The sequence below is a fragment of the Cervus elaphus genome, chromosome 20 (assembly GCF_910594005.1).
Source record: "Cervus elaphus chromosome 20, mCerEla1.1, whole genome shotgun sequence".
NCBI lineage: Eukaryota > Metazoa > Chordata > Mammalia > Artiodactyla > Cervidae > Cervus > Cervus elaphus.
In genome coordinates, this window is record NC_057834.1 from 49302983 (window position 1) to 49324035 (window position 21053).

Genomic DNA, 21053 nt, shown 5'->3' on the forward strand with positions numbered 1-21053 from the left:
AACGCTCCTTGCACTTTCTATTTTAAATGGACAAAAGAGGCCTGCACACAGGAGTTGAATTCCCACACTGGGAGACATGTTGTCAGTCATCTACAAACTGTCTCAGGTCATTCATTCCAAACTTAGAATAGCTAGTTCAACCATTTCCCCACCTTGGATCTTGGATGTTCTTTGCTTTAGGATGATAAAGTTCCTACCATTCCTTATTTTTAAGACTTCATTTAGTTCCATTGAGATAAACAACAATTGGAAGAGGAGGATCTTTAACTAAATAGTGGAAACACTTCTATTTGGTAGATTTGGACTTAGATATTGATGAGCTTGGGCTTACCAGCTGGCGCTAGTGGTAAAGAACCTGCCTGCCAATGCAGGAGGTGCCAGAGACATGGGTTTGATCCCTGGGTCAGGAAGATCCCCTGGAGTAAGGAATGGCAACCCACTCCAGTATTCTTGCCTGGAAAATTCCATGAACAGAGGATCCTGGTGGGCTACAGTCCATGGGGCTGCAGAGTTGGACATGACTGAGCAACTGGGCAGTTGATGTGCTTGGAATTCAGCAAGACTAAAGGACAATCCACTTCCAGTTAAAGAGTGTTCTACCCTCTACCTGCAAACAGGCATGTGAGCACATACACACATATACTCATGAGTTCTTTGACTCTAAATATTTCCTAATAGAAGTATATAGATCAAAAGAGTTTCTAAATGAAGAACAAGAAGGAAACTACTGATCAAATCTTGACTCTTTTGGTTTTACTGGTACACCTGTACAGTTTTTACAATGTACAGATTCTCAACTTATTAGAAAAAAAAATGTGCTAAAAAGTGATTGGGGCCCTGGAATTTTTAGGGCCTGGCCTTTTGAAAATTCTAGGGTTTGCTCGTCAAGGAGGTAAACAGTTTATATGCTAACAACTATGAAAGGTTAGGAGAGTAAAGAGGACTCAAAGAAATAGAAAAATACCCCGTGCTGTTGGATTGGAAGAATTACTATTGGTAAAATGGCCATACTACCCAAAGCAATCCAAGATTTAATGTGATTCCTATCTAATTACCCATGACCTTTCTCACAGAACTAGAACAAATAATCTTAAGATCCCAAAATTTTATCCTGAAGCTATAAAAGACCCAGAATTGCCAAACCAATCCTGAAGAAAAATAACAAAGCAGGAAGCATAACCCTCCCAGACTTCAGACAATACTACAAGGCTACAGTAATCATAACAGGATAGTATGGGCACAAAGCAGACATATGGATCAGTGAAACAGTATAGAGAGCCCAGAAATAAGCTCACACACCTGTGGTCAGTTCATCTTTGACAAAGGAGGCCAGAATATACAGTGGGAAAATGACAGTCTCTTCAACAAGTGGTGCTGGGAGAGTTGGACAGCCACATGTAAATCAATGAAGCTAGAACACATGTTCTCACCATACAGAAAAATAAACTCAAAATGGCTTAAAGACTTAAACATAAAACATGATACCATAAAACTCTTAGAAGTAGAAACTCTTAGAAGTAAAAACATAGGCAAAACATTCTCTGATGTAAATCATATCAGTGTTTTCTTAGGTCAGTCTCCTGGGACAATAGAAATAAATATATGAAAGTAAATAGGACCTGATCAAAAAAAAAAAAAGAAGTAAATAGGACCTGATCAAACTTAAAAGCTTTTTCACAGCAAAGGAAACCATAAACAAAATGAAAAGACTACTTAGAGAAAATATTTGCAAGTGATGCAACTGACAAGGGCTTAATTTCCAAAACACACAAAGAGCTCCTACAACTCTACAAGAAAAAGCAAGCGATCTAATTGAAAAATGGGGAGAACACCTAAAGAGACATTTCTCCAAAGAAGAAGTACAGATGGCCAATAGGCACATGAAAAGACAGTTAGCATCACTAATTATTAGTGAAATGCAAATCAAAACTACAATGAGGTTACCACCTCACAGTAGTCAGAACAGTCATCAAAAAAAAAAAGTCTATAAATAACAAATACTGAAGAGGGTGTGGATAAAAGGGAAACCTCTACACTCCTGGTGGGAATGTAAATTAGTGCAGTCACTGTGGAGAACACTGTGGAGGTTTCTCAGAAAACTAAAACTAGAACTACCATATGATCCAAAAATCCCTCCTGGGCATATATCCAGACAAAACTATAATTCAACAACACATTCACTCCTATGTTTATAGCAGCACTATTCACAATAGGAAGACTTAGAAACAATCTAAATGTCCGTTGACAGATGAATGAATACAGATGTGTGTGTGTGTGTGTGTGTGTGTGTATAGTGAAATATTACTTTACTACTATATACATCACATCTACATAGGTATATATTTATGTATATGAAAGTGAAAGTGAAGTCACTCAGTCATGTCCGACTCTTTGTAATTCCATGGACTGTAGCCTACCAGGCTCCTCTGTCCATGGAATTTTCCAGGCAGGAGTACCGGAGTGGGTTGCCATGCCCTCCTCCAGGGGATCTTCCCGACCCAGGGATCGAACCTGGGTCTCCTGCATTGCAGGCAGATGCTTTACCATCTGAGCCACCAGGGAAGGTATATGTATATAGACATACATGAAATAATACTCAGCAAAGAAAAAGAACAAAATAATGCCATTTGCAGCAATGTGAATGCAACTAAAGATTATCATGGTAAGTGAAGTCAGAAAGAGAAAGACAAATATCATATGATATCACTTATATGTGGAATCTAAAATATGGCACAAAGGAACCTATGTATGAAATAGAAATTAAATCAGGAACGTAGAGAATAAGCTGGTGGTTGCCAAGGGGGAGAGGGTTGAATTGGGAGTTTGGCATTAGCAGATGCAAACTAGTGTATATAGAATGGGTAAATAACAAGGTCCTACTGTGGAGCACAGGGAACTATATACAATACACTATGATATACCATAATAGAAAAGAATGTGAGAAAAGAATATATATGTGTGTAACTGAGTCACTTTGCTCTATCACATAATATTGTAACATAACACTGTAATGCAGCTGTAAGTCAATAAAAATGAATAAATAAATTAAAAGTTGAAAGCTATGGGGTTTGAATGTTACTGAGCCTCTGCACCATATTTACACAGCTCTACTGGATGAGAGTTCTCAAGCTCAGACACTTGCTCCTTGTTAAGTGAAAATGTTGAAGTGTTGTGAATAGTCCCAGGTAATTAGTTAACTTAGCTGAAAGCAATTTGGTGGCTAACCAATTGGTCCACCCAACTTTTTTTTTTAATTGACTATAATGAAGAAATAGGGGATAATGGTTCTGAATGTAATGACAGGTTTGTCATGGCATGTTTGTGCCTTTGAGCAATACTGTTCATTTTACGGAAGCTCATAAGCTTTTTCCTCTTAATTTTGCCGTGTTTGTTATTAATTGATTTTTAGTTGACAATTCAGATTTTATTCTCTGTTAGTAACAAAGGCTGCTGCTGCTACTGCTGCTAAGTCGCTTCAGTCGTGTCCGACTCTGTGCAACCCCATAGACGGCAGCCCACCAGGCTCCCCTGTCCCTGGGATTCTCCAGGAAATAACACTGGAGTGGGTTGCCATTCCCTTCTCCAATGCATGAAAGTGAAAAGTGAGTAGCCCAGAGATAAATCCACAAACCTATGGACACCTTATCTTCGACAAAGGAGGCAAGAATATACAATGGAGAAAAGACAACCTCTTTAACAAGTGGTGCTGGGAAAGCTGGTCAACCACTTGTAAAAGAAAGAAACTAGAACACTTTCTAACACCATACACAAAAATAAACTCAAAATGGATTAAAGATCTAAATGTAAGACCAGAAACTATAAAACTCCTAGAGGAGTACATAGGCAAAACACTCTCCGACATAAATCACAGCAGGATCCTCTGCGATCCCACCTCCCAGAATATTGGAAATAAAAGCAAAAATAAACAAATGGGACCTAATGAAACTTAAAAGCTTTTGCACAACAAAGGAAACTATAAGCAAGGTGAAAAGACAGCCCTCAGAATGGGAGAAAATAATAGCAAACGAAGCAACAGACAAAGGATTCATCTCAAAAATATACAAGCAACTCCTGCAGCTCAATTCCAGAAAAATAAATGACCCAATCAAAAAATGGGCCAAAGAACTAAACAGACATTTCTCCAAAGAAGACATACAGATGGCTAACAAACACATGAAAAGATGCTCAACATCACTCATTATCAGAGAAATGTGAATCAAAACCACAACGAGGTACCATTACACGCCAGTCAGGATGGCTGCTATCCAAAAGTCTACAAGCAATAAATGCTGGAGAGGGTGTGGAGAAAAGGGAACCCTCTTACACTGTTGGTGGGAATGCAAACTAGTACAGCCACTATGGAGAACAGTGTGGAGATTTCTTAAAAAACTGGAAATAGAACTGCCATATGACCCAGCAATCCCACTTCTGGGCATACACACCAAGGAAACCAGATCTGAAAGAGACACATGGACCCCAATGTTCATCGCAGCACTGTTTATAATAGCCAGGACATGGAAGCAACCTAGATGCCCATCAGCAGACGAATGGATAAGGAAGCTATGGTACATATACACCATGGAATATTACTCAGCCATTAAAAAGAATTCATTTGAATCAGTTCTAATGAGATGGATGAAACTGGAGCCCATTATACAGAGTGAAGTAAGCCAGAATGATAAAGACCAATACAGTATACTAACGTGTATATATGGAATTTAGAAAGATGGTAACGATAACCCTATATGCAAAACAGAAAAAGAGACACAGATGTACAGAACAGACTTTTGGACTCTGTGGGAGAAGGCGAGGGTGGGATGTTTTGAGAGAACAGCATCGAAACAAGTATACTATCAAGGGTGAAACAGATCACCAGCCCAGGTTGGATGCATGAGACAAGTGCTCGGGGCTGGTGCACTGGGAAGACCCAGAGGGATGGGATGGAGAGGGAGGCGGGAGGGGGGATCGGGATGGGGAATACGTGTAAATCCATGGCTGATTCATGTCAATGTATGACAAAAACCACTACAATATTGTAAAGTAATTAGCCTCCAACTAATAAAAATAATGGAAAAAAAAAGAAAAGTGAAAGTGAAGTCGCTCAGTTGTGTCCAACTCTAAGCAACCCCATGGACTGCAGCCTACCAGGCTCCTCCATCCATGGGATTTTCCAGGCGAGAGTACTGGAGCGGGTTGCCATTTCCTTCTTCAAGTAACAAAGGCAGAACCACCTAAATGATCAGTAATAGAGGACCACAGAGAATAAATTAAAGATCCAATACTGGGGGATCGGTTGGGATGATTTTGGTGGTAGGCCACTAAGAAAGTCAGTTGGAAAAACTGAAATGATTATTGTTGGTGATAACAAGTAACTTTTATCCTAGAGTACACATAACCAAACAAGGGATTCAGGCACAGTTAGCATAAAATCATTTACAGTTTGTTAAGTAGACACACCCAAGCCCTCATTAAAACTTATAATCCTTTTTATTGTCTTTCTTTTATTGTTTTTACTTACTACAAAAGCAATGCATGCTCACTATAGGAAAAAAAAATATAAGATGTATATCCTTATAGCATAATATCTCTAGCATCCAAACTGTAAGAATCAAACAGAAGGTGCTGGGGATCTTGGTCAGCCCTTACACCTATATGCCTATATGAGGCATCTTTCAAGGCCTAGTTCAAGTCCCAACTTCTTTATAATCCTTTCCTAATCAGTCTTATTAACTTTGATATCTCCCTTTTCTGAGGAAAGATGCCAACCATTTGGTACTATTATTTAGCTGTTTCACATGTCTGTGTGTTGTGCTACAAGTAAAATATCAGTTGCACGGTAGAGAGACATCCTTATTAGGCTCCACTGCAGGGCCCTATCATCCTGAGAAAGTCATATTCTAAGTATACAGCAAGTCCTTGTTTAGTCATAAGAAATCAATAACTCGTTTAGAAAATGACAGGAAATTATTCACATCTTGTATTATTTACAGGAAGTAGAAGAACTGGAGCCTGTTTTACAAGAGACTCCTCATGTTCCCATCTTCCAAAACCTGAATGTGTCTTGCCCCAATGGGCTCCAAGTAACCTTCATGGGGCGAGAGTCCCCAGGTGAGTGCCGGCCAGGGGAAGGAGGAGGCAAGGAGGAGGGGAGTTACATAGAAAACACTTGAATCACCATTGAAATCGTGTGCTTTCCTACCAGTTAGATATGTTTGTTGATAATGAATAATGAGCTAATAGTAACCACCATTTTTGAGCACTTACTATGGGCCAGACACTGTCTAAGTGCTTAACATACATGACAAAATACAACTACTGTACTCCAAGTCCTAATAATTTCATTTCACAAAATAAATTGAGACAACAGAAAATTCAATATCTTTAACCATGTCACTCAATTCCTAAGTGGCAGAGGTAAAATGCCATTCTTGGTCCAGTGCTGGCAAAGCTAATGCTCTTAGTAACTACAGTGTGTCTCTGTGTTCTTGCCTCTGCAAAGGGCCACATGTACAGAACTTTGCTGGTCTAATCAAAGCAAAGGGGAGTGAGCATAGAGTAGATAGAGATAAGTGCAGGTTAAATGGATGAAGAATACCAGTCTTTTTTCCAGGTATCAGCATATACTTTTATAGGGTGCATGCATGCTAAGTTGCTTCAGTCATGTCCGACCCCATGGACTGTAGCCCACCAAGCTTCTCTGTCCATGGGATTCTCCAGGAAAATACTGGAGTGGGTTTCTGTATCCTCCTCCAGGGGTTCTTCCCAACCCAGTGATCAATCCTGTCTCTTACATCTCCTGCATTGGCAGGTGGGTTCTTTACCACTAGTGCCACCTGGGAAGCCCATACTTTTATAGAGTTTATGGCACCTTATTAAGATGAATAAGTACAATCAGTTCAGTTCAGTCCAGTCGCTCAGTCGTGTCCGACTTTCGCGACCCCATGAATCGCAGCCAGGCCTCCCTGTCCATCACCAACTCCCGAAGTTTACCCAAACTCATGTCCATCGAGTCAGTGATGCCATCCAGCCATCTCATCCTCTGTCATCCCCTTCTCCTCCTGCCCCCAATCCCTCCCAGCATCAGGGGCCTTTCCAATGAGTCAACTCTTCACATGAGGTGGCCAAAGTATTGGAGTTTCAGCTTCAGCATCAGTCCTTCCAATGAACACCCAGGACTGATCTCCTTTACAATGAACTGGTTAGATCTCCTTGCAGTCCAAGGGACTCGCAAGAGTCTTCTCCAACACCACAGTTGAAAAGCATCAATTTTTCAGCACTCAGCTTTCTTCACAGTCCAACTCTCACATCCGTACATGACCACTGGAAAAACCATAGCCTTGACCAGACGGACCTTTGTTGGCAAAATAATGCCTCTCCTTTTTAATATGCTATCTAGGTTGGTCATAACTTTCCTTCCAAGGAGTAAGCATCTTTTAATTTCATGGCTTCAGTCACCATCTGCAGTGATTTTGGAGCCCCCCAAAATAAAGTCTGACACTGTTTCCACTGTTTCCCCATCTATTTCCCATGAAGTGATGGGACCAGATGCCATGATCTTAGTTTTCTGAATGTTGAGCTTTAAGCCAACTTTTTCACTGTCCTCTTTCACCCTCATTAGGAGGCTTTTTATTTCCTCTTCAGTTTCTGCCATAAGGGTGGTGTCATCTGCATATCTGAGGTTATTGATATTTCCCCCGGCAATCTTTATTCCAGCTTGTGCTTCTTCCAGCCCAGCGTTTCTCATGATGTACTCTGCATATAAGTTAAATAAGCAGGGTGACAATATACAGCCTTGACATACTCCTTTTCCTATTTGGAACCAGTCTGTTGGTCTATGTCCAGTTCTAACTGTTGCTTCCTGACCTGCATATAGGTTTCTCAAGAGGTGGGTCAGGTGGTCTGGTATTCCCATCTCTTTCAGAATTTTCCACAGTTTATTGTGATCCACACAGTCGAAGACTTTGGCATAGTCAATAAAGCAGAAATAAATGTTTTTCTGGAACTCTCTTGCTTTTTCGATGTTCCAGCGGATGTTGGCTATTTGATCTCTGGTTCCTCTGCCTTTTCTAAAACCAGCTTGAACATCTGGAAGTTCATGGTTCACGTATTGCTGAAGCCTGGCTTGGAGAATTTTGAGCATTACTTTACTAGCGTGTGAGATGAGTGCAACTGTGTGGTAGTTTGAGCATTCTTTGGGATTGCCTTTCTTAGGGATTGGAATGAAAACTGACCTTTTCCAGTCATGTGGCCACTGCTGAGTTTTCCACATTTGCTGGCATATTGAGTGCAGCACTTTCACAGCATCATCTTTCAGGCTTTGAAATAGGTCAACTGGAATTCCATCACCTCCACTAGCTTTGTTTGTAGTGATGCTTTCTAAGGCCCACCTGACTTCACATTCCAGGATGTCTGGCTCTAGGTGAGTGGTCACATCATTGTGATTATCTGGGTCATGAAGATCTTTTTTGTACAGTCCTTCTGTGTATTCTTGCCACCTCTTCTTAATATCCTCTGCTTCTGTTAGGTCCATACCATTTCTGCCCTTTATTGAACCCATCTTTGCATGAAATGTTCCCTTGGTACAATAGAACTTCTTTAATCCAATGCAGGGAGGCTATCCATACTGGTGATTTGATTTGAATATCATTTAAATGGAGACCCACTATTGCAGTAGAATTAGGAGAGGCAACACAGCAAGTTGCTAAGCTGGGATTTGGGTTCTAATTAATTGTATGGCCCTTATAAGAGCTTACCACCTCAGGGCCATAGTTCCCCACTTGAGAAATGGTACATTGTATCAGTGAATCACATTTTTTTCACAATCAAATACCCTCTTTATTATAATTCGTGTGTGTGTGTGTATGTATGCATGCACTCAGTCACTCAGCCAAGTCCAACTCTTTGCATCCGCATGAACTGTAGCCCGCCAGGCTCCTCTGTCCATGGGATTCTCCAGGCAAGAATTCTGGAGCGGGTTGCCATTTTCTACTCTAGGGGATCTTTCCGACCTAGGGATCAAACTCGTGTCTCCTGCATTAGCATACAGATTCTTCAGCATTGAACCACTTGGGAAGCTCCCCCACCCCACCCCCATAATTCCCTTCTGTAGACCATATTTGAAAAGTGTATCCATCAAAGATAAAGAGTATGCGAATTGAAAAACAATTCAATGGTATATTCATTTGCCAGCCGAATGAGAAGAAACAATATTGTAGCTATTGTGTCTCAGTTTTACTTTTCATTAGGCTTTCTGAATTATTAAAAATAGAGTCTGGACCTTTGTTTCTATTTCTGGGAATTCCTAGTGGTCCAAGTTTTCCATGATGGGATCGACTGTGTGTGCTACTAAGACTGAAGGCCCTGGAGGGCCTTCCAAAGTCAAACATGCTATGAATGTACTGAGAGGGATATTGTTTTCAAGTTCAGAGACATAATTGTTTGCTGTTTGTTTTCTTGATTCTGTTATCAAACCACAGCTTCATACTTGTTTTACCTGTCTTTTCTGTTAGTTTCATTTCCTAGTCTGATGTTTTCATGTTTGTGTTAGAGTGGAAATGTAATTAATAATAACTCTGCCTGGAACACATAATCTTTCTAAAATGTTCCATGTATTGCATGCCAAGTCACTTCAGTCGTGTCTGACTCTTTGTTACCCTATGGACTGTAGCCCTCCAGGTTACTCTGTCCATAGAATTCTCCAAGCAAGTATACTGGAGTGGGTGGCCATGCCCTCCACTAGGGGATCTTCCTGGCCCAGGGACCGAACCCACATCTCTTGCATCTCCTGCATTGGCAAGCAGGTTCTTTACCACTAGTGCCACCTGGGAAGCCCCTATATTATGTATATTCTAATTCAAGTCTGAACATAATGACAACATAAACATCAAAGTAACACTGTTTTCATACAATCAGCCTAGGGCAAGGGAAAGAAGGTGGCATAGTGTAAGAAGGAAGAGCCTAGAAACTTGAGTTCTTTCCAGGGTGACCTTGAAGAAGTTATAACCCACCACCCTGAATTTCTTCATTTGTAAAATAACATCTACTAAACAGGATTGTTATAAATATTAAATGATAAAATACTTCCTAATCGGGAGACTATTACTGCACTGTTAGGTTTTTGTTTGTTTGTTTTTAATCGTGGTAGCAGTGGTTGTTTTTTCAGTATAAGGGAAAGGCTGAGCACAGAGACTTGCTTTCAAATCTTAGCTCTTACTAGCTGTGTGACCTTAAAGAAGTAACCCTCCATTAATTCATCTAAAAACTCTGGAAAATGAAAGTGTCTTCCTTAAAGGGTTGTTGAGGTAGGCTGAACAAAATGCATATGCAAAGCATTTAACATGTAGAAATATATCAACAGATGTTTATTATTTTTTTTATTATTCCTTCTTTGACTTGAAGGGTCCCATGAAGGATGTTCCTTCAAAAATATTTTCCTACTAGTCCTATATAGTTCTTGAAATGACATCATTTCATATTAGTAAACCACTTTATTTTTCCTCCAGAACCAATAGCATTTTATTTTAACTTTTAATACAGAAAATGTAATAGATAATATAACATATTCATGTGACAGCCAGACAAAATATTGTTTTCTGTCATACTTTAATCAAAATATTTTTTAAAATTTCGTAGTTGTAACCCCAAATTTCTCATTATGTTCTATTCCTTTTCTTTCTCCTATAGTAAACAAGATTTAGATTTTTGTGCAAGTAGGTTTGTACAAATATGCTATATGTATGCCTTTATAATAACAAATAATGTGAGTAATGCAAAATTTACACAAATTATATTGTAAATATTTTTCTGCAAATAGCCTTTTTATTCAATCTCTATTTTGGATATCCAAGATGATACACATGTATCAAATAGATTTATTTAAAAATGTAGATAACATGTAATCAGATGAAGAGACTGTGATTTTTTAATGTACTCCATCACTGATAGACATTGGATTTCATGTTAGTAAATGACTTTTTAAACGGAGAAGAGGAAATTATTCAATTAGCAAAACCTGAGTAGGTGCTGTGTGCCAGAAATTCTCAATAATGGTACTTTCCTTTGGAGGAATTGATTAGGTGCTTTTCTCCTTGATTACCAGTTAAGAGTAGAACCATGAGAAAAATCTGGACTTGGTTAGAGAAGAGAAGACTGTGTAAACTTTGGAAGATGGTAAGTGATTTAAAAAGAACGGGCCTGAGTGAATGATTTCTCCTGGGGCTCCAGGTGACTGGGGGACTGCCAGGGAGCATTGTGCATCCCTGGAAGAGAGATAAAAGAAAAGAGGATGAAAGAAAAATACCAACAGGAAGAAAAGGCAATATCTAAGACAGCATAACTGCTCACCTCCTAATTTTGTCCTGAAATGTCCTGAACATCAGTAGAGAGAATGGCTAATACATGAAAAAAGTGCCTATTAAATAAATGGCCTTATTTACTATATAGAAAGGCAGCAAAAAGGGACTTCTCTGGTGGTCCGGTCGTTAAGAATCTGCCTGCCAGTGCAGAGGACCCAGGTTCCATCCCCGGTCTGAGAAAACCAGGATGCCATGGAGCCACTAACCCTATGCATCACAACTACTGAGCCTGCCCACCTAGAGCCTGTGGTCTGCAACAAGAGGAGCCACCGCACCAAGAAGCCCACGTACCTCAGCTAGAGAAAGCCAGAGCAACGAAGAAGACCCAGCACAGTCATAAAAAATAGCTTTTTTAAAGGCAGCAAATAATCCATATTTGGGCCATTCTGTCATGACATGAAAACTGTCCTCGTGTCCAGATATAAACAAAATAATGAAAAAAATTAAGAAGATGAAACTCCAGCCACACAGCATTGCCCAGTTCACAGTAAGCCTTTTTTTTTTTCTTTTTAAGATCAACGTATTGTAGATGAGGAACCCACGTGGGATATCATGGTCCGACAGAACTACCCCCAGAAGGTGAAGCACTATGAGTTCTACAAAATGGTGATGCCACCGCTGGAGCAGGAAGCATCAAGAGTTATCACCAGTCAAGGCACCGTTGTCAAATACATGCTGGATGGATCCACACAGGTAAAGGACTATGTTAAATTACACTCTTCCTGCTGCAAAGTAAAATACAAACTAGCTGGAGGTGGGTCATGGTGCTATGACAGGGAAGAGAAACAGCTCATTTGAAAAATGAATAATGCTTTAAAAATGACACAGAATGTTATAATTGGAAGAAAAACACTGCCTTAGATGGTATACCTACTAGACAGATATTGACAGAAACTAAGTGTTTGAATGTGATGAAATTTTAAACGTAGTCATTAGAAAAATTGAAACAGGGTGAATCATTTCCCAATTACAGAGAAGAAGGGTGAAGAATGGAAAATCGTAAAACAAGTCAAACTGATAAAATACGTGAAATGAAAATAAACAAAACAGCGAGTAAATGGAAAACAAAGTAATGTCACTGTTTTGTACTTTCGTGTTATTGGCTCTGTTGTCTCTGAGCTCCAGATCTCTAAATCATAACACGCTTTATCCTACTGGATCTGCAAGTCAGCAAGTTCCACTTCATTGAGCTATTTTTAACCTATTGCAGTCTGACACGCAGTATTGTTAACCAGTTTCTTCCTCGTTTCTTAGAATGCTCCCCTTTGGCTTTTTCTTCAGGTTCTCTTTGCAGATGGGACTGTGAGCAGCAGTCCCGATTCAGGGCCTGTCAGTCTTCCTACTGACATGCCAGCCAGTGCTCACAGTGCGGACTTGATGGACACGCTTTCTCAGCAGAAATCAGAAACAGCGCCATCAGAGACTGTCATCACAAAGAAAGGTAGTAACTGAAGCCTCTCAATTTATAATGGATTTAATCAGTCCAAGAGCTTAATAAATGCTCAGCATTATTATTACTATTATTATGCTTATCTTTTTGTTGAATAAATGCAAATTTCAATGGGAATCACTGCATTACACATTTCTTGATCACTTTGATCTTTTTGTATTAAATAGCAAACATTTTCCTATGTCATTATGTACTCTGAAATGGAGGTGATGGTGGTTTAGTCACTAAGTCGTGTCCACCTCTTGCAACCCCAGGACTGTAGCCCTCCAATCTTCTCTGTCCATGAAATTTTCCAGGCAAGAATACTGGAATGCGTTGCCATTTCCTTCTCCAGGGGATCTTCCCGACCCAAGGCTTGAATCTGGGTCTCCTGCACTGTAGGCAGATTTTTGCCAACTGAGCCACCAGAGACGATGTTAGCTCTCACACCCGGGCCGCTGTTTTAGGGTTAGATGAGCATCAGTGATATCAAGGTTCTAGGCAGGCTTCTCTGTCCTCCTCCTTTCCTCAGAAGAGCAAGAAGACCACGTCAGCTCCAGGTATGCGGTCCTCATGTCGTAACTTCCAAAGCAGAAAGGAAAGAGGGCGAAGAATGTCTGTAATATGTATAGCTGGGTTACTGTGCTGTATGACAGAGATTGGCACAACATTGTAAATCAATTATGCTTCAATTAAAAAAAGGTGAATTTTAAAATGAAGAAAGGAAACAGGGTGAACATAAGAGTTTTCATGTGTCCCTTTTTCCTCTTTCTTTTTTACTTTTTAAATTATGAAAGTATGATAACACATTTACAGGAAACTTAGAAAATGCAGAACAAATTTACATACAGTTCCACTGTATACTGCAATTATTTTTAAGTAGATAAATTAAGATTTTTAGTATAATTTGTACCCCACTATTGTATGAAAATTGTTTAAATCTTGATTATGTTGAATTGGCTCATGGTGCTTTTCATGTCTACTATACCCTTCTACTTTTCTGTATTTTCATTCTATTAATTTCTGAGAGTTTGATCCTGAAACTTCACATGTCTTTCTTTATCAGGGAGAAAAATACTTCCAGAGTCCACCAGCACCTCCCCTCCCCACCCAGGTCTCCTCTTATATCTCATTGACTAGACCTGGATGGGGACCTAGGCTGGGAAAACAGCATCCAACAGTTTTGGCTTTTCTCTCAGGAGATGAGCACTACTAGTAGGGACAAAGGAAGGTGGAGAAGAGTTGGGTGAGCAATCAACAGTGTCTGTCACGATCTAAATTACTTGCTCTCCTCCGAGACAATTGCAGTTTTTACCCCTACCTCCATCACAGTATGAAGATGTCTGCCTCCTCATACCTTTGCTAATGCTGTGGTCTGTCTTCTCATCTTGCTCAGTTTGAAAGGTAATTAACACATCTTATTATATTATTTTGCCTTTCTTTGACTACTGGTGAGATTAAACATTTAAAGATGCTTATTGCTTTTTTTTTTTCTTTTTGTGAATTTTCTATTCACATCTTTCCTTGGTTTACTGTTGGGATGCTCATCATTTTCATTTTAAGAAATCTTTACATATAGGAGATGTGTGCTTATGTAGCAGGCACAATTCTGGATACTTTAAAATATTAAATCAAAAAAAAATATTAAATCAGCAAATCCTCACAACAGCTCTGTGAGGTATATATCTATATATATCTTAATAATTTCAATTTACAGACAAGGTAATTGTGACACAGAGAGGTTAAGTAACTTCCTTGAGATTTCTCAGCTAGTCAGTGGTAAAGTTGGGATTTGAGTCAGGGCAACTAATCCCCAAATTGCACTGTCATGCATTACAAATTTTTCTCAATGTCTCATATGCCTTTAATAATCTGTGAGACCAAGATTTAATCTTTTTTTCCCAAGTTCACAGCTCACCACAGTATCCAGGAACCCTCATAGGAAGACAAAGTGAATTATTTATTATAACTCAAATTTTAAAGAAATACTGGGTCATGCTTCCCAGGTGGTGCTAGTGGTAAATAACCCACCTGCCAGTGCAGGAGACTAAAAGACTCGGGTTTGATCCCTGGGTTGGGAAGATCCCCTGGAGAAGGAAATGGCAACTCACTCCAGTATTCTTGCCTGGAGAATCCCATGGACGGAGGAGCCTGGTGGGCCATATGATTCATGGGGTCGCAAAGAGTTGGACACGACTTAAGTGACTCAGCAGCAGCACCTATGCCATGCCAAGTCGCTTCAGTCACGTCCAGCTCTTTGAGACCCCGTGGACTGTAGCCCACCAGGCTCCTCTGTCCACGGGATTCTCCAGCAGGAATACCAGAGTGGGTTACCATGTCCTCCTTCAGGGATCTTCCAATCCAGGAGTCTCTTCTACTTCCTGCACTGGCAGGCAGGCTTTTTAACACGAGCACCACCTGGGAAGCCCCCTGCAAAAGCAACTCATTCCTTTGGTCTCTATAATAGTTCTATTTTGTTTTCTTCCATAATGTTTTCCACAGTGACTGTATCAATTTAATTTCCCCCGGTAGTGTTGTTTGTTCTCCATACTGTCTCCAGCATTTGTTATCTGTGTTCTTTTTGATGACAGTCATTCTCAGAGGTGTGAGGTAGTATCTCATTGTGGTTGATTTGCGTTTCTCTGCAAATCAGGGATGGGGAGCATCTTTTCAGTCCTTGTTGGCCATCTGCCTTTCCTCTTTGGAAAAATGTCTATTCAGTTCTTCTGCCCATTTTTTAATCAGGTTTTTTTTATTGAGTTGTATGAACTATTTATATATGTTGGATTTTAACTCTTTATCAGTCATATCATTTGCAAATTTTTCCTCCCATTCAGTAAGTTGTCTTTTCATTTTATCAATGGTTTCCTTTCCTGTGCAATATCCAAAAAACACCAAAACCAGTAATTCAAGAACAGACACCCCAATGTTCATAACAATGTTATTTACAAGTGCCAAGATATGGAAGCAACCTAAGCATCCATCAACAGATAAGTGGATAAAGAAGATGTGGTAAGATGTGATACATACATACAATGGAATACTACTCATCCATAACAAAAGAATGAAAATGTACCATTTGCAGCAACGTGGATGGACTTGGAGGGCATTATACTAAGTGAAATAAATCAGATACAGAAAGATAAATGCTGTATGATATCACTTTTATGTGAAATCTAAAAAATACAACAAACTAATGAAGGTAACAAAAAAGAGGCAAACTCACAGATATAGAGAAGAAACTAGTAGTTACAATGGGGAGAGGAAAGAGGAAAAGGACAGTATGGGGTGGAGGATTAAGAGGTACAAACTATGACATATAAAATTAACTACACGGATATATTGTAAAACACAGATTATATAACCAGTATTTTATAATACCTATCAATGAAGCATAGCCTTTCAAAATCATGAATCATTATATTGAATACCTGTAACTTATATAATATTGCAGCAACTGCACTTCAATTAAAAAAATAATGAAATAGATTTTTCTTGGACAGTAGCAGAAGATTCCTTGTTGGGTGGATGAAAGTATTCCTATAGCTTTCTAGACTTCCCAGCTCAGTAGCTCTCTCTCTTATGTATACAAGAGGACTTGATGTAAGGGTGGTCTGCATAGCCGCTTCTCTAATTGTCTGATTCCAAAGTCTTCTGCCTCCAGAGCAGTGTATCCAGATTTCTTCACAGCTCTTAAATCTAAACTGACACAATCTCTCATTTTTAAACTTACTGTTTAGTAACTAATTCGTGTCCAACTCTGTGACCCCATGGAATGCCAGCACACCAGGCTTCCCTATCTTTCACTATCTCCCAGAGTTGGCTCAAAATCATGTCCATTGAGTCAGTGATGCCATCTAGCCATCTCATCCTCTGTTACCCACTTCTCCTTCTGCCCTCAGTAGCATCAGGGTCTTTTCCAGTGAACTGACTGTTCACATCAGGTGGCCAAAGTAGTGGAGCTTTAGCTTCAGCATCAGTCCTTCCAATGAATATTCAGGTTTGATTTCCTTTAGGGTTGACTGGTATGATCTCCTTGTTTTCTAAGGGACTCTCAAGAGTCTTCTCCAGCACCATGGTTCGAAAGCATCAATTCTTCCTCACTGCCTTCTTTATGGTCCAACTCTCACATCTGTACATGACTACTGGAAAACTATAACTTTGACTAAGCAGACCTTTGTCTGCAAAGTGATGTCTTTGCTTTTTAATACGCTGTCGAAGTTTGTCATAGCTTTTCTTTCAAAGAGTAAGCATCTTTTAATTTCATGGCTGTCACCATCCACAGACTATATTTTTAGAGCAATTTTAGTTTTACAGGAAAAAAATAGCAGAAAGTAGAATTCCCAAAGTCTCCCTCTCTTCCAGGCCCATGGTTTTTCCCTATTTTTACTATCTCAAAAGTGTGGTACATTTGTTACAACTGAAGAACCAGTGTTGACACATTATTATTAACTCAAGTCCATATAGTTTACATTAAGGTTCTCTTTCTGTGTTGTACAGTTCTATGAATTATGACAAGTATATGTCATTAATCTACCATTTCAATATTATACAGGATAGTTTCACTATCTGAAATATCCCCTAGGCTCTACTTATTCAAACTTCTCCTTTCCCCGACCCTGACCCATCCCTGTCTAGAACACCTGGCAGCCTCTGATCTTTTTATTTTCTCCATTGTTTTGCTATTTTGAGAATATCATACCATTGGAATCAGATAACATGCAGTCTTTGTAGACTGTCTTCTTTCACTTAGCAATATGCATTTAAGATTCCTCGAGGTCTTTTCATGACTTGGTAGTTCATTTCTTATCACAGAATAATAGTCCATTGTATATATGTGCAATGGTTTATCCATCCACCTATTGAGGGATATATTGGTTGCTTCCAGGTTTCGGGAAATTATAAATAAAGCTGCTTATGAACATCTGCATGCATGCAACTGTGTAAGAAACTTTATAAGAAACAGCCAGGGCCTCTTCCAAAGAGGCTGCACATTTTTGCACTTTCATCAGCAATGAAGAAGAGTTCCTGTTGCCCCCTGTTCTTCTCAGCATTTGGTATTGTTAGTTTTTGGGTTTTAGCCCAAAGGGGTTGTCTAAGGATGCTTTACAAACAGCTGAGGAAAGAAGAAAAGTGAAAGACAGGGGAGAAAAGAAAAGATATTCCCTTTATCAAGGAGAGGAAAAAAAGGCCTTTTAAAATGAATGATGCAAAGAAATAGAGGAAAACAATAGAATGAGAAAGACTAGAGATCTTGTCAAGAAAATTGGGGATATCAAGGAAACATTTCATGCAAGATGGGTACAATAAAGAACTAAAGAAATGATAAGGACCTAACAGAAGCAAAAGAGATTAAGAAGAGGTGGCAAGAATACACAGAAGTGTTAAAAAAAAAAAATCTTAATGATCCAGATAACCCAGACAAATGTGTGAGGTCAAGTGGGCCTTAGGAAGCATTACTATGAACAAAGCTAGTGGAGGTGACAGAATTCCAGCTGAGCTACTTAAAATCTTAAAAGGTGATGCTGTCAAAGTTCTGCACTCACTATATCTGAAAATTTGGAAAACTCATAAGTGGCCACAGGACTGTAGAAGTCGGTTTTCATTCCAATCCCGAAGACAGGTAATGCCAAAGCATGTTCAAACTACTGTACAACTGCACTCGTCTCACATACTAGCCAGGTTTTACTCAAAATCCTTCAAGCTAGGCTTCAGCAGTACATGAACTAAGAACTTCTAGATGTACAAGCTGGGTTTAGAAAAGGCACAGGAACCAGAGATCAAGTTGCCAACATTCACTGGATCGTAGAGAAAGCAAGGGAGCTCTGGAAAAACATCTACTTCTGCTTCATTGACTGTGCTAAAGCCTTTGACTGTGTGGATCACAACAAACTGGAAAATTCTTAAAGAGTTGGGAATACCAGACCACCTTACCTGTCTACTGAGAAAGCTTCATGTGGGTCAAGAAGCAATAGTTAGAACCAGACGTGGAATGATCTGGTTCAAAATTCAAACTGGTTCAAAACTGGGGAGGGAGTATGACGAGGCTGTATATTGTCATCCTGCTTATTTAGCTTATATGCAGAGTACGTGCCTGCTCATTAAGTCGCTTCAGTCACGTCTGACTCTTTGTGACCCTGTGGACGATAGCCCACCAGGCTCCTCTGTCCATGGGATTCTCTAGGCAAGAATGCTGGAGTGGGTTGCCATTTCCTCCTCCAGGGGATCTTCCCAACTCAGGGATCAAACCCATGTCTCCTGTGTCTCCTCCATTGCAGGCAAATTCTTTACCTGCTGAGCCATTGGGGAAGCCTCACTAATTATTAGAGAAATGCAAATTAAAACTACAGTGAGATATCATCTCACACCAGTCAGAATGGCCATCATCAAAAAAATCTACAAATAATAAATGCTGGAAAGGATGTGGAGAAAAGGGAACCCTCTTTCATTGTTGGTAGGAATGTAAACTGAAACAGCCACTATGGAGAACAGTGTGGAGATTCCTTAAAAAATGAGGAATAAAGCTACCATATAACCCAACAATCCCACTACTGAACATTCACTCTTGAGAAAACCATAATTGGAAAAGACACATGTACCCCAGTGTTCATAATAGCACTGTTTAAAGTAGCTAGGACATGGAAGTAACCTAGATGTCCATCAACAGATGAATGGATAAAGAAGATGTGGTATATATTCCACTACTTGCATATATATATATTTATATATATATATATAATGGAATATTACTCTCCATAAAAAAGAACAAATTTGAGTCTGTTCTAGTGAGATGGGTGAACTTAGAACCTATTTTACAGAGTGAAGTAAGTCAGAAAGAGAAAAACAAATATTGTATATTAACATATACATATGGAATCTAGAAAAATGGTATTGATGAGCCTATTTGCAGGGGAGGAATGAAGATGCAGATATATTGAGAGAATGGACTTGTGGGCACAGTGGGTGAAGGAAAGAGTGGGATGAAATAGTGGGAGAAATTAGCATCAACTATATGCACTACCATGTGTAAAATAGATAGCTGGTACGAAGTTGCTATATAATACAGGGAGCTCAGCATGATGCTCTGTGATGACCCAAAGGGGTGGAGTCGGGGGAGGGGAGGGAGGCTCAAGAGGGAGATGACACATGTGTAATTATGGTGAATTTGCATTTTCGAATGGCGGAACCAACACAACATTGTAAATTTAATATCCTTTGTTTTTTTTTTAATTATGTAGAAATGTACAAAGAATTATTAATTCACAGACTATACAGAAACAGACAATAGCCATATTTGCCCCATATTCAAACTTTGACCATTTTTATTCTATATCCTTACAGACTTTTTAATGTACAATGTCAATTTATTCAGTAGAAGTATATTTAGTTCTTGAAAGGGTAGAAGAGCTTCTTCACTCCTTATCATTTAATCCTATTTCTTTAAATCTGAAATAATTAAGTCCTTTCATTGTCTTCAGATTTGCTTTTGTATATTTTGAAATATGATTTTAGATACTTACAAATTTAGAACTGTTTTATCTTTATGAGCAATTTAACAGTTTGTCAGTATACAATGACTTTTTAGTCTAGGATTCTGTTTTTTGCCCTAATACTGATTTTATTATAGCTACACCAGCTATTGTTTAGTACTTTCCCAGTATAACTTTTTCCACACTTTATTTTACTTTCTGTGGTTTATGTTTAAAAATGTCTCTTGTGAGCAGTGTGCATGTGTGTTCACTTGCTTCATTCATGTCTGACTCTTTGCAATCCCATGAAGTATAATCCACCCAGGCTCATCTGTCCATTGGATTATCCCATCAAGAATACTGCAGTGGGTTACCATTTCCTCTTTCAGGGGGATCTTCCTGACCAAGAGAATGAACCCCCATCTTATGCATCTCCTGCACTGGCAGGTGGATTCTTTATCACTGAACCACCTGGGAAGCCCCCTTGTGAGCATAATATCAGTCACTCAGTCATATCTGACTCTTTGCGACCCCATGGACTGCAGCACACCAGGCTTCCTTGTCTATCACCAACTCCCAGGGTTTGCTCAAACTCATGTAGGTGTATATTTTAAAATTAGATGATTCTGTGTTCTAACCAGAGATTTTAGTCTACTTATTGCATACCATATTTTCTGAAAATATCTTTATGTTGTCCTCATTCTTAAAGGGGCTTCCTAAGTTACTCAGTGGTAAAGAATCCTCCTGCCAATGCAGGAGACACAAGTTCGATCCCTGATTCAGGAAGATCCCTGAGAGAAG

The 21053-nt window shown here is 39.4% G+C and overlaps 1 protein-coding gene and 1 non-coding gene across 2 annotated transcripts in view; one reads left to right on the top strand and one right to left on the bottom strand.

The window, feature by feature from the left end:
* SPAG17 (sperm associated antigen 17) overlaps window positions 1-21053 on the top strand; it is a 235476-nt gene that overhangs the window by 147991 nt on the left and 66432 nt on the right. The window contains exons 26-28 of the mRNA XM_043875734.1: window positions 5991-6108; window positions 11869-12047; window positions 12636-12795. Coding sequence (XP_043731669.1) covers window positions 5991-6108; window positions 11869-12047; window positions 12636-12795 — 457 coding nt within the window. The remainder of the gene's footprint in view (window positions 1-5990; window positions 6109-11868; window positions 12048-12635; window positions 12796-21053) is intronic.
* Window positions 2491-2562, bottom strand: TRNAC-GCA. The gene has a single exon. It is a non-coding gene; the product is annotated as a tRNA-Cys (tRNA).